Below are 14,867 nucleotides of genomic sequence, written 5' to 3' on the forward strand. Positions count from 1 at the left end.
CATTGGTCCTTCCGTGGCCTCAGCGGGTGTTGCTGTACGTGTTTCCCCCGTGGCCCTTGATAGGTCGAGTCCGACAGAGGGTAGAATGTCATTCGGGTCCGGTGTTGTTGGTGGCTCCGAATTGGCCGCTTCAGCCGTGGTTCAGGGATCTGATGCGCTTGTTAGAAGGCGAGCCTCTGCGGCTGGGGGGCTCGGTGCTGTTGTGTCAGGGTCCAATTGTCATACCGGATCCGGCTTGGTTCTCTCTTACGGTGTGGCCCTTGAGAGGGAACGGTTGAGAAGGAAAGGGTTTTCTCCTCAGGTGATTGACGATGCTGCAGTCTCGCAAACATTCGACGTCTTTGGCCTATGTGCGTGTGTGGCGCATATTTGAAGATTGGTGTGGGGACCGGGCGTGTGTCCCTTCGACAGCTTCTGTGTCGTGCATTTTAGATTTCTTGCAGGATGGTTTTGAGAAGGGCCTTTCATTGTCATCTTTGAAGGTGCAGCTGACTGCTTTGGCATGTTTTCGGGGTAAGGTGCAGGGCATGTCGGTTGCGTCTTCCCCGGCTGTGGTCGTTTTTTGAGGGGGTGAAGTTGCTTCGTCCTCAGTGGCCAGTAGTTCCTCAGTGGGATCTTAATATCGTTCTTGACTCTTTGGCGGGTTCTCCTTTTGAGCCCTTGGAGTCTCGTTTGATAAAAGACCTTACTATGAAGGTGGTTTTTTTGGTAGCTATATCATCGGCTCGCAGGATTTCGGAACTTCAGGCTCTTTCATGTAGGCCTCCGTTCCTATGGTTTTCTAAGGAAAAGGTTTCGCTGCGTCCAGTCCCTTCGTTTTTGCCTAAGGTGGTATCCTCCTTTCATGTCAATCAGGTGATTTCGTTGCCGGTCTTGGGGGACCAGACGGAGGATGCTTCTCAGCGTCGTTTGGCGAAATTGGATGTGCACAGAGTGTTGAAGGTTTACTTGCGCAGGTCGGAGGAATTCAGGTCTTTAGACAGGTTATTTGTCCTTCATGGGAGGCCCAAGAAGGGAGCGGCTGCTTCTAAGGCATCTGTAGCTCGGTGGTTGAAGGATGCCATCTCTTCGGCTTACATATTGCATGGCCGTACGGTGCCGGTGGGGCTGAAGGCACATTCCACTAGGGGGATGGCGGCTTCTTGGGCAGAGAGTGGTTTTGTTCCACCGATGAACATTTGCAGAGCGGCGGCAGTGTGGTCCTCCCTGCATTCTTTTGTCAAACATTACAGAGTGGATGTACAGGCAAGGGAGGATGCCAGTTTTGGAGCTGCAGTCCTGTCCTCTGGGCTTCGCAGGTCCCACCCTTAGATGTGTTTACTGCTTTGGTACGTCCCAAGCGTCTTGAACGGTCTGGAGGATTGCTGAGGAAGGTGAAATTAGGCCTTACCTGCTAATTTTCTTTCCTCTAGATCAGTGATGGCGAACCTATGGCACGCGTGCCAGAGAGGGCATGCAGAGCCCTCTCCCTTGGCACGCGCGCCGTCGCCATCGTTGGTCCGCCCACTCTCCCTCCCAGTTCGGCCTTCCTCCCGCCCTCCCTCCAACGCAACGAGCAACATCCCGCCCGTCCTCCCTCCCTCCTTCCCTCCCTCCCAGCACCAGGAACCCCCCCTCCTCCTAAAATTTAAAAAGCGTACCTCCAACCTCCTCAGTCGGGGTTAAGGCGGCGTGCGTCGGCAGTGAAGCGCCTGTGTTTCGCTCGACGCACCTTCGGCCTTCCCTGTCTCTCAAGCTAGAGCTTGAGAGACAGGGAAGGCCGAAGGCGCGTCGAGCGAAGCACAGGCGCTTCGCTGCCGACGCACGCCGCCTTAACCCCGACTGAGGAGGTACGCTTTTTAAATTTTAGGAGGAGGGGGGTTCCTGGTGGGAGGGAGGACGGACGGACGGGCGGGCGGCCTGATGCTCGTTGGGTTGGAGGGAGGGCGGGAGGCCGGCCTGGTGCTGTCTGTGTGCTGCTGGGTGGGAGGGAGGCCTGATGGTGGGTGCTGGGTGGGAGGGAGGCCTGCTGCTGCTGCGTGCTGGGTGGGAGGGAAGTCTGATGGTGGGTGCTGGGTGGGAGGGAGGCCTGCTGCTGCGTGCTGGGTGGGAGGGAAGCTTGCTGGTGGGTGCTGGGTGGGAGGGAGGCCTGATGGTGGGTGCTGGGAGGTAGGGCAGGGGGGAGAGGAGGGCTGCTGGACATTTATGGCTGGAGGGGAGAGGATGGTTGCTGGACATGGATGGAGGGCAAGAAATGAAGAAGAAAGGAGGAAAGTAAAGAAATCAATGGAAAGGAAGCCCTGGAAACGGAGTTAAGAGAAAAGATAGAGAGCAGCAGAATCAGCGACTAGAACCAATATGGATATTTTCATTTTAGTGTTTGGAATACGTCGAATTGGAGAATTTACATCTGCTGTCTTATTTTGCACTGGGCATACTGGAGCTGTAACAGCTTACAGAAATGATTTATAATGGAAGAAAGTCATGTTATTTTTTTCTCCACTAGTATAATATTTTCAATGATGTCTGTTTATATGCGCCATGGCTGGTGTAAGGGGTGTGGCTATCATAGGGGTGGAGTCATATGTGGTGACCCCGCCCATAATGAGTACCGGCATTTTGCGATAAATAATTCGGTTTTGGGTTGCTGTTTGGGCGCTCGGTCTCTAAAAGGTTCGCCATCACTGCTCTAGATCCTCCAGACCGTTCAAGAGCCCACCCAGTGTATCAGACAGTTCAGTATGATATTTTCTTTAGACTTCAGTTGCTGATATTTCTAGTAGCTCCTGTGATTTGGGTCCTGGAGTTTTACTAAGGGCAGTTTGTGGTACTGTTTGTGCCCATCTGCAGTTGAATTCCCCTGTCTTAAGGGGGGGAGATCTGAGTGTGGATTCAGTGGTTTTATTTAGGTGGAGGTGTTTTGTTCCTCTGCTTTGTTACTGTTTTACTGGTTAGTAGAAGGTCTGCACAGGCTACTTATATAAGAAGTTTTAGTGTTCTCAGTCTCCCTCTGCTGGTAGGAGTGCATAACCCACGCATCTTGAACGGTCTGGAGGATCTAGAGGAAAGAAAATTAGCAGGTAAGGCCTAATTTCACCTTTATCATCCTCACTTTAATATTTCCTTATCTCTTGTTTGTCCTGTTTGGCCTAATTAGATTGTAAGCTCTTGTCCAAGTGTACAGTACATCTAGTAGCACTTTAGAAATAAGTAGTAGTAGGATAGTATCCTAGTATCCATTATACCACTGTGCTCTAAGAACCTCAGTCTGAATTGAGAGTCCAGGAGAATCCTGAGGTATGGCTTCCTCCTTTCAGTCTGGGCGGAGCTGGACTGAAGAGAAGGAAAATTGACAGGTAAGGTTAAATGTAACCTTTATGTTGAAGGTTACGATCCTCTATTTACATGGCAAACTGCATTAATAATTCAGTTTTGTTTTTTTTAACTAAGTGGTCAAGTTCTATCAAGGCAAAATTTTGTTTTAGTAGTGATATACCAATAAGTCAAAAACACTATTTTAAAATGGTATTCTGAATCATTTACTACTACAGGTTTCATTCATGTTTTATATCCCTTTGTGACAGCACCTCAGGGTTTTAATTCTTGGAAAGCTTTCTTATGAATGAAGTCCCAAAATGTACCTTAAATTATGATCTAAGTTATCTGTCTTTGAAAGAAAAAAAATCATATAAAATTATTTGTAATTACAGAACATGAAAAAGTAGCAGAAAAGGCTGGAAAAGTGGAAGCAGAAGTTAAGAGACTACATAGCCTCATAATTGATATTAACAATCATAAGCTTAAAGCCCAGCAAGACAAATTAGATAAAGTCAATAAAGAAATAGATGAATGTTCTTCAGCTATTACAAAGGCTCAAGTGGCAATCAAGACTGCAGACAGGTATTGTAACTACTGTACTTCCATAACATTTCATTTTACCAACAGTGATAAATTGTTGCTGCAGTGTTTGTGATTTAAGAAGCCAAACAGAGAGGGTAACCAGCATACATAGAAAGTATGCAAACAAAAAGGAGCAACACTGGGCCTTCAAGACTGAGACAACAGGAGTATTTTATTGATAAATGACCCAATACAAGCCTTGTTTCGGCGTTAAAGAGCGCCTGCCTCAGGGGTCTAACAATACAACATATAAATCACCATAAAAAATAAATTTTAAAACATATGTTTGATCAGCATTGTAATATTGTTAAAAACATTCATAAAATGGATTATAAAATATATTGAAAAATATAATAGGGAAACATCACTGAAAATTACATATATATATGTCTATATAGTGTTATCTAAGCAATCCACAATAGACTGAACATTTTTGTTTATCGAATTTAAAAATTCTAATTATCTAAATTTTAAATTCTATATACAAAAATGTTGATCAAACGTATGTTTTAAAATTTGTTTATTTTTTATGATGATTTATATGTTTTTATATGTTTTATTGTTAGACCCCTGAGGCAGGCGTTCTTTAACGCCGAAACACGGCTCGTGTCGGGTCATTTATCAATAAAATACTCCTGTTGTCTGTCTTGAAGGCCCAGTGTTGCTCCTTTTTGTTTGTATACTTTGTGTTTGTCATTTATAAATCTATGTTCCTTTATTGTCTCAACCAGACCAGTCTACATGCTCAGGTGGAGACTGAAAACTACTGAACTAGGGATATCATCCTTTATTACCCTGTGCCGCCACTTAAGTTGGTATTTATCAATCTCCAACAGATGGTAGGTGATTTATCCTACTTAGTGACTGGTTTAGGAGGCTGGGTTAGGGCCTTAGTTTAGATCAATTTTGGATATTTCCTTCTAGGACCATTAAAAAAAGTAGCTGTTAAAAGAAGACTAAAAATAGTAGAAGCAAGTGGTTATCCTTCACTACAGAGAGTATCTCTTTTTTTTTTTTTTTTTCATTAGTACATGCAGTAGTTTTGGCTGTAAAGGGTGGAGATTAAATTAACTCAGAGCTGCGGGGGCCATAGCAGCTATTGGTTGAGAGCATTTTCCATCTCACAGATAGGCTGCAGAGAATACCTTCTCCTGCTTTAGACTTAGCCTGGCCTCAGAATGACATCCTATAGTATATCTCCTATCAAACTGAGCTCTCTTTTTCATCAAGCACTGCCATTTCCTCCCCTCACCCTCCCCACTGACAGTTTGAACTTCGTGGGTGTGGCTTGGATCTATTTCAGGGAGAGAAAACTAACAACTTATAGCAGCAGCTTCAGAGAGCATTTTCCATCTCACAGATAGGCTGCAGAGAATACCTTCTCCTGCTTTAGACTTAGCCTGGCCTCAGAATGACATCCTATAGTATATCTCCTATCAAACTGAGCTCTCTTTTTCATCAAGCACTGCCATTTCCTCCCCTCACCCTCCCCACTGACAGTTTGAACTTCGTGGGTGTGGCTTGGATCTCTTTCAGGGAGAGAAAACTAACAACTTATAGCAGCAGCTTCAGAGAGCATTTTCCATCTCACAGATAGGCTGCAGAGAATACCTTCTCCTGCTTTAGACTTAGCCTGGCCTCAGAATGACATCCTATAGTATATCTCCTATCAAACTGAGCTCTCTTTTTCATCAAGCACTGCCATTTCCTCCCCTCACCCTCCCCACTGACAGTTTGAACTTCGTGGGTGTGGCTTGGATCTCTTTCAGGGAGAGAAAACTAACAACTTATAGCAGCAGCTTCAGAGAGCATTTTCCATCTCACAGATAGGCTGCAGAGAATACCTTCTCCTGCTTTAGACTTAGCCTGGCCTCAGAATGACATCCTATAGTATATCTCCTATCAAACTGAGCTCTCTTTTTCATCAAGCACTGCCATTTCCTCCCCTCACCCTCCCCACTGACAGTTTGAACTTCGTGGGTGTGGCTTGGATCTCTTTCAGGGAGAGAAAACTAACAACTTATAGCAGCAGCTTCAGAGAGCATTTTCCATCTCACAGATAGGCTGCAGAGAATACCTTCTCCTGCTTTAGACTTAGCCTGGCCTCAGAATGACATCCTATAGTATATCTCCTATCAAACTGAGCTCTCTTTTTCATCAAGCACTGCCATTTCCTCCCCTCACCCTCCCCACTGACAGTTTGAACTTCGTGGGTGTGGCTTGGATCTCTTTCAGGGAGAGAAAACTAACAACTTATAGCAGCAGCTTCAGAGAGCATTTTCCATCTCACAGAGAGGCTGCAGAGAATACCTTCTCCTGCTTTAGACTTAGTCCCGCCCACCCTACCCCTCTACCCACCCACTCCTAGAGTGACATGTCTTATATAACCTCCCTATCAACCCACTCATTACTTTTATCTCACCCATTTCTATTCTTCTATCACCTTCTCCCACTACTCCAACCAGAGTTACACCTAATCACACTGACCACCCTTCAACATCTTCAGTCCTTCTGTGACTGTTCTCTTGTGCTTGACTGCTTAAATATTTTACATTTAAATGCTTTACTTTTTGTCTATTAGATTGTAAGCTCTTTGAGCAGGGACTGTCTTTCTTCTGTGTTTGTACAGCGCTGCGTACACTTTGTAGCGCTCTAGAAATGTTAAATAGTAGTAGTAGTAGTAGTAGTTGGTCAGCAGGGTGGCTGGGGCTGCAGTGAGTGAAGCTGGGCCTGTGCTTTTGCTGCTTTAGGATACGGAGCAGGTTCCAAGAATTTTTGATAATGGCCAAGCTTCTGCAATCAGCACAGTTGCCAGAGGGGAGCCACACCTGATGGAGGCAGCGCACACAGTTATAACCAAGGAGAATGTCCTGACGTGGAAATATAATTCTCCAAGGACAAGCAGGCTGCTTGTTCTCACTGATGGGTGACGTCCACAGCAGCCCCAGGATCGGAAATATCTAGTGTCACTTTCCTATATAGGAGTACACAATGCAGGGATTATCCTCTGAATTTGTGTTGCTAATGGATGAGGATTTTTGTTTAAAGAATAGCTTTCGCTTTGAGGGTCAGTTGGAAGCAGAGGAGTCAGATCCCCTATAGGAGTCATCAGGTGCCAAGAAGCCATGGTTCCTGGTGTCTTAATATTGTGATTAATGGAGTCAGTGAGTTTGGATGGAGATTCCTCTAGAACCCAGTTTGGTGAAACAGAGACTGGCTAGAGGAAAATGAGATTCCACCTGGGGAGGATACCAGAGTAGTAAGAGTTTTTTTCATTTTTTCATAGAGATGAGCTGTCTTTGATAGCGCAGGTGTTCTCTGCTTTGAAGACTATGGGCACAGAGCCAGCTTGAGAGTAAGAGGACCCACTACTAGAGGGAATTAAGAAACCGGCTCAGCGTTCCCAGTGCATAGAACCATTAAAGACATCATAGCAGAGGAGTTGGACTCCCAGGGTTAAAAGTGACAGTTAAATCGGTTCCAGTGAGGCAGCCTTACATCTCACAAAAGTATGTGCTTTCATCTCAGAAGTCGCCAAAAGGACCACCATTCCTGTGGAAGGTGGCCCCAAAGGATTCACAAGAGTGGTGTATGGGAGTCCTCACTGAAATAGGCCTTTGCGGTATCGGCACTTGTCTTGCAGGTGATAGTCTGTGGGGCCCTAGTAGCTAGAACCTGTTATAATTGGACTGAGCATTTTCCCCTAAGGAACCTCTGGTAGAGAATTCAGGAGAAATCTTGGGAGCAGCTCAGCTAGAGTTGGCTGCAGCTTTTCTAGCTGACTTTCTATGATCTGATTTGAATGTCTTCTGAAAGTATGACCATTTTAATGGCCACACACTGGGGGGGGGGGGGGGGGGGTTGTTTGATTTTTTTTTTTTTTTTTTGTGGCTCTGGAGCTTGACGGCAGATGTGACTTCAAAGGGGTGGTTGTGTAACCTCCGCTTTAAAGGGGCGTTATTGTTTGGAGAGGACCCGGACGAGCTGATCAAGAGCTTAGCGGAGTTTAAAAAAGGTTTGGACGGCTTCCTAAAGGAAAAGTCCATAGACCGTTATCAAATGGACTTGGGGAAAATCCTCTATTTCTGGGATAAGCAGTATAAAATGTCTTGTACATTTTTTGGATCTTGCCGGGTATTTGTGACCTGGATTGGCCACTGTTGGAAACAGGATGCTGGGCTCGATGGACCTTTTGGTCTTTCCCAGTATGGCAATATTTATGTACTTATGTAATGGTTAAGCGCATCTGGGTTTTAAAAAGGTTTGATCAAGTTCCTGGAGGAAACGTCTATAGTCTGCTATTGAGAAAGACACTGGTAAGCCACTGCTTGCCCTGAGATTGGTAGCATGGAATGTTGCTACTATTTCTGCCAGGTACTTGTGACCTGGATTCACCACTGTTAGAAACAGGATATTGGGTTACATGGACCATGTCTGACCCAGTATGGCTATTCTTTGTTCTTAACTTTCCTGAAGTAAATAAAAATATGGTTCTGCATTAGAAGACCTGCCATGAACAAACTTTCTCAAATATTCAACTAAATGCTGTATTTCATTTAGAGAATTGGAATGCTAGTTTCTCCGAGGACAAGCAGGCTGCTTGTTCTCACATATGGGTGACGTCCATGGCAGCCCCAGGTCCGGAAAATCTTCCTAGCAACAAAACTTGCTAAAGCCTTCAAGCACGCGGGTGCGGCTATCTTCCCACCCGCCGCGCAAGAGTCCCACTTCAGTCTTCTTTTTTTCCGCAGTCAAGAGCGGCTATTTACAGCAGTTCTGTGCCCCAGAAAAAAAAAAGCCTTTGTTTTTAGTCGACTTTTTGCCAGTTTTTTCTTCTTCTTCGTGCTCATGCATGAGCTGTTTAGTTTGTCTTAAAAAATTTTTTTAAGTGTTTTCCCTTAGTTTCTTTAGTTTTTGCCCTCAAGTTTCCTTTCGTCGTCGTGTGCAGCCATTTTGGCCGCCCGTACGGGTTTTCTCCCTTTTTTGTGCCCTTCCTTTGGCACCATCGCGAATTTTGATTTCGCCGCCACTATTTTTCTGTTGATGACATCAAGGCTCGCCACCAACTTCAAGAAGTGCACTCGGTGCAACCAGGCAATCTCAGGCACCCTCACGCTGCTTGTAAGCATAGGGAGAATTCCTCCTTCCCCGTAAAAACGTCTACCTGATGAGGTAGATGCTGAAGGTGCCCGTTGGGAGAGTTTGTCGAATGTGGTTTCCCACTGGTGGAGCTGCTCTACCACCTCTTCAACTTTTTCACCAAAAATATTATTCCCCCAGCAAGGAGCATCTGCAAGCCGCTGCTGGACTCTTATTGTCTAGGTCAGAGGCACGCAGCCATGAGAGTCTGCGCATCACTATACCCTGAGTAGCGGCTGTGGACGCCACATCAAAAGAATCGTAAGTACCCCTGAACAGGAATTTACGACATGCCCTTCAGCTGCCTGGAAGGTCATTTTCTTGGTGGCTGTTACTTCAGCTCGTAGAATCAGTGAGCTTCAAGCCTTGGTAGCCCATGCTCCTTATACTAAATTTCATCATAATGGAGTACTCCATACTCACCCTAAGTTCTTGCCGAAGGTGGTGTCGGAGTTCCATCTGAACCAGTCAATTGTCTTGCCAACATTCTTTCCCTGTCCTCATACCCGCCCTGCTGAATGTCAGTTGCATACATTGGACTGCAAGAGAGCATTGGCCTTCTATGTGGAGCGGACAAGCCCCTTTAGACAGTCCGCTCAAATGTTTGTTTCTTTCGACCCCAACAGAAGGGGAGTGGCTGTGGGGAAACGCACCATTTCCAATTGGCTAGCAGATTGCATTTCCTTCACTTACGCCCAAGCTGGGCTGACTCTTGAGGGTCATGTCACGGCTCATAGTGTTAGAGCCATGGCAGCGTCAGTGGCCCACTTGAAGTAAGCCACTATTGAAGAGATTTGCAAGGCTGCGACATGGTCATCAGTCCACACATTCACATCTCATTACTGCCTTCAGCAGGATAGCCGACTGGGCAGTCGGTGCTGCAGAATCTGTTCGGGGTTTAGAATCCAACTCCACCCCCCTAGGCCCATTTTTATTCTGTTCCAGGCTGCACTCTGTTAGATGTTTCTTTGTAGGTCAATTTTTGTTATGTCCTCGCCATTGCGAGGCCCAATTGGCCCTGTTTGTTGTTTTGTGAGCCTGGGGGCTAGGGATACCCATATGTGAGAACAAGCAGCCTGCTTGTCCTCGGAGAAAGCGAAGTTACTTACCTGTAGCAGGTATTCTCCGAGGACAGCAGGCTGATCTCACCAGCCCGCCCGCTTCCCCTTTGGAGTTGTTCCTTTCTTTGGTTTTGCTTCATAAGGCTTTAGCAACTTTTGTTGCTAGGAAGATTTTCCAGACCTGGGGCTGCCGTGGACGTCACCCATATATGAGAACAATCAGCCTGCTGTTCTCGGAGAATACCTGCTACAGGTAAGTAACTTCGCTTTAGTTCACATTGCTATATTCTGAAAGTACTTCTAGAGATACAAGAGTATATTCCCTTCCAACATGGCATATATACATGGGTTTTTTTGGCACAAAATGTATTACCAAAAATGAAACTGGGTAGGAAACAAATTTGACCTTCAGATCAATTTTTTTTTTAATGTTAAACTTGTTGGAACTGTTATACTTGATATTACTGAGTATTGTTATAAAATATTTGTTCAGAAATATTAAAAAAGCAGAAGATTCTGTAATTCGTACAGAAAAGGAAATTATTGATAATGAGAAAGATATAGTGGAGTTAACAGCAGAACTGAAAAACCTTGAAGAAAAGGCTACTGAAGTTATGAAAGAATGCAAGGAGGCTGAAGTAAGTTTGTTTCATTAGTTTTCTTAATTTGTTTTCTGAAGTGCCTGTATTTTCATTCATTTATTTCATTTGATACTCCTTTTTCTCTTAAGATAAGCAGGGTTTGTATATCCTCATCTGACATAGCCTTGCATGGGAATTGTTGTCTAGCTTTACTCAGTTTTGAGAGTATTCTGCTGCACATTCATGTGCCATTTTTTCCATGCAGTGCAGCGGTCACATTTTTCTTGTGTTCCTTCAGAACTTGCACCTGAATCCCCCCCCAAACCCCAAGGATTTTACATTTCATTGAGTAAGCCCCTTAGCTGCCTTAGGTCTTGTGGATGTTTTTAAGTTTTCTTTGTGGTTTTATTTCTTCATTGGCTCATTGTTTATTTTATTTAATGGGATTTATTCACTGCCTTAATGAAAAGGTTCACCCAAAGCATTGTACAGCAGGTACAGTTGCCAGAGTAAGCCTCAAGTACCCAGTTGGGTACCATTTTTTTATTGTGGAGTTTGATTTCAGTGTGGCAGTTTTTCTGGGCATAACCCAGAAAATAGTTTCATTAGCACTAAAAAGTGCTCCCAGTTCTTCAGGATCATATCCATAACAGATAACCATTCTTGATGCCTGGGGTTCGATCATGATCCCTCTCGTATTCTGTGTTCATAGATGCCTGAGAGGTATCTGTGATCAAAAGAAGCAGCATAAATGAATTTTTGGCTTTAAGACCAATCCAAACACTTTGGTATTGGAAGCATTGGTTTCCAAGACTCCCAGAATTGCTTTGAACGCTGGAGGCACTTCAAAATTCAGAGCATCTTGAGATCAGTCATTGTTGGATTCCCACTCAAGGGACATGGTTACTGAAGTCACGCCAAGGTACACTGGCGTTGAGTCCCTTCAGAGCATTTCACTGAGACACCGAGATCTTCGGTATCTTGAAGAAGGATGTAGCCACTTTTACTATGATGCTTTTTTCAATAACAGCCTTTGAGGAGCATCTCATGAAAAAGTTCTAGGAACAGATGGTGCTTCTTGACTCAAAGCTGCTGGTTATCCAGCCATTATTCAAGATCCAGTCACTTTTTGCAGGACACATATCAACACCAATGAACTCTATAAGCTATTAGCCATGGTCACCTGCTCCTTAAAAAAAACCTAATCTTGACCCCGCAGTCCATTCTTGTTTCACCCTCTCTCTAACCTCCCTTTTTTTTTTTTCTAAAATTCTTGAGAAACTTGTTCACCAATTAGACAGCTTCCTGTAAAGTACTCTTGCTCTTCACCCTTACCCAGGTGGGTTTTCATAATGGGCACAGTTCGGAGTCCCTTCTCGCTCTTCACAACAATAACCGCTGTTCACGTGACCAACGTCCGTTTCTTGTTCTGGTTTCTTTAGACCTCTTGTCTGCCTTTAATCTCATTGACCAGTAGAAACCTGCATGAGAACGGGGTTTGTGAGAATCCAGCGGAACCTGCGGGGTTCCCGTGGAAGTATATGCTGCACTTGCACCAGCTTCTCACCTACCGAGTACCAAGTTCTCTTTGAGTGCTGTCTCCTCCTCCTCCTTTCTTTAACAGCACAGATGCGGAAAGTCTCCATTAAGGAGGAGGTAGAGAGACAAATGGTGATGAAATTCAAAAAGGCATGGGATGAACACAGGATCTCTAAATAGAAAATGGAAGTTATAAGAGCCTGCTATGTTGGGAATATGTGGGATACAAATGTTCTAAAATAAATAAATAACCTAACCTTAAATGGCTGCATGTGTGTGGATGTGTCTAATGACACTTAGATGGTGACTTTTACTTCCACACACATGCAGCTATTTAAGGTTGTTTTTTTTTTTTTTTTTTTTATAACTTTCATTTTCTAATTAGAGATCTTCTGTGTTCATCCCATGCGTTTTTGAATTCCGTCGTCATTTGTGTTTCTACCACCTCCTTAATGGAAGACTTTCTGCATTTGTGCTGTTAAAGCAAGGAGGAGGAGACCTTTCAGTTGCCCAACAGCATCTTTCAGCTGTCAGCACAAGCAAGTACTTGGAGAGGAGATCTCCACCCTCCAAGGCCCGAGTGGTCTAACCCAGGCCACCAGGGGAAGAAGGGAAGGGATTATATTCCAGGTACTTCCCTATGATCGAAAAAACGGTAGGATTCCAGCCCATCCTATACCTAAGGGCCTTGAACAAATTTCTGGTCAAGGAAAAGTTCAGGATGCTTTCCCTGGGCACTCTTCTTACTCTAATTCAGAAAACGATGGCTGTGCTCTCTGGCCTTAAAGGACACATACCCACATTTTGATATTTCCACCACAGGAAGTATCTCAGATTTCGCTTGTGGAAACTCCACTTCCAATATTACATTCTGCCATTTAGCCTGGCGTCTGCCCCCAGAGTTTTTACCAAGTATCTGCCGTTAGTCACAGCGTATCTATACAGACTGGGGGTGTATGTGTTTCCTTACCTAGATAGTTGGCTGGTCAAAAGCACATCTCAGGAAGGAGTCATTGAGTCCATGAGTCTTAACTATTCAGGTGCTGGAGGCTGGAGCTACTGAGGTTTGTCAACTGCCCCAAGTCCCACCTACATCCAATTTACCAATTGGAATAAATAGGAGCCCTGCTCGATACAGTGCAGGCTTGGACCTTCCTTCCTCAAGCAAGAACAGGTACTTTAGTAACGCTCGCCTTGCAGGTCCGCAGCAGCCAGCAGGTTTCAACTCAGCAAATATTGAGATTGGCCACATGGCCTCAAAAGTGCATTTCACTCTCATGGCATGGCTGCACTTTAGAGCTCAGTTTGACCTTAGCTTCCCAGTGGTCTTAGCCGACGGAGAACCTAATGGATGTTAGTCGCATTCCCCCAGACCTGGCTCACTCATTTCTTTTGTGGACAGTCGGGTCCATTTTGACTCTGGGACTTCCATTCCAAATTCTGCCACCTCGAAGGGTGTTGACAATGGATGCATCTAACCTGGGTTGGGGAGCTCCTTTAAATGAGCTTCACACAGAGCAAGTGGTCCGCTCAGGAGGTTCAGTTACTCCTTGAGCTCCGGGCATTTGGAACGCTCTAAAGGCTTTCAGCAATCAAATCCGGAACCAAATTCTCATTCAGACGACCAAGATGCAGTGTTCTATATCATCTAGCATTCAAATTGGATCGCAGATTGCATCTCCTTTGTTTATGTCCATGCTGGGCTAACTTTTGAGGGACATGTCACAGCTCAGCCTTGGCTGTCGGTAGCCTTCATAGAGGAGATTTTCAAGGCTTCAACATGGTCTTCAGTCCACACATTTACATCCCACTACTGTCTTGATCAGGATACCCGATGCGACAGTCGTTTCAGACAGGTATTTCTGCAGAATTTGTTTGGTGTCTAGAATCCAACTCCACCCTTCTAGGCCCTTTTTTTTTGTATAGTATGCTGGACCTACACAGCTAACGTATACAGCTTCAGGTTGATTGAAGTCTCGATGTTTTGACACTCAATTATTCTAGCTTTCTTGTTTTCGGTGAGCCTGGTAGGTAGGGATTCCCAGATGTGAGAGTAAAGGCTGCTTATCCTCTGAAAAAGCAAAGATACTTACCTGTAGCAGATGTTCTCCAAGGACAGTAGGCCGATTATTCTCACATACCCTCCCCTGTGTGTTGAATTTAATTGTAGTTGTTTGCTTTTTCACCTGACTGGTGAACCCGCACTCACACTTCGGGTGGGAAGGCACCAACTCATGCTCGGCGAGATGCTGCTAGAAACTTCTTTATTCAGTAGTCAGTGTCTGCACCGGCTCCATTGGATGATGTCACCCAGATGTGAGAATAATAGATCTGCTGTCCTCGGGGAACAGCTGATACTGGTAAGTAGCTTTGCTTTTCGTGCTGTCCTTGGAAAACACTTGCTACAGGTAACTAATTCCGTTTTACCTGAGAACTTGCAAACTGACCCAAGTAGCTCTAAAACTTAATGGATGTAATTGAAGAGTAGTAAGTATTTTCATTGTAGTGGGGTGCCTCATCTAAGGCAACATGGCTTTTACTGGAAGAATTTGTGAAACAGGTATCATAAATTTGGTTGGGTGACCAGAGATTAAGATGTGGTATACTTAGATTTCAGCCAGGCTTTTGATGCAGCTCAACACTGGAGATTCATTAAGAAACTGTGCAG

At 44.9% G+C, this 14,867-nt stretch overlaps 1 protein-coding gene across 4 annotated transcripts in view; it reads left to right on the forward strand.

The window, feature by feature from the left end:
• SMC4 (structural maintenance of chromosomes 4) overlaps positions 1-14,867 on the forward strand; it is a 254,015-nt gene that overhangs the window by 212,374 nt on the left and 26,774 nt on the right. For all 4 annotated transcript variants that reach the window (XM_030216028.1, XM_030216027.1, XM_030216026.1 and 1 more), the window contains 2 exons: positions 3,690-3,879; positions 10,573-10,717. In XM_030216028.1, the coding sequence (XP_030071888.1) occupies positions 3,690-3,879; positions 10,573-10,717 (335 nt within the window). The remainder of the gene's footprint in view (positions 1-3,689; positions 3,880-10,572; positions 10,718-14,867) is intronic.

The sequence above is a fragment of the Microcaecilia unicolor genome, chromosome 10 (assembly GCF_901765095.1).
Source record: "Microcaecilia unicolor chromosome 10, aMicUni1.1, whole genome shotgun sequence".
In the NCBI taxonomy this organism is placed as follows: Eukaryota; Metazoa; Chordata; class Amphibia; order Gymnophiona; family Siphonopidae; genus Microcaecilia; species Microcaecilia unicolor.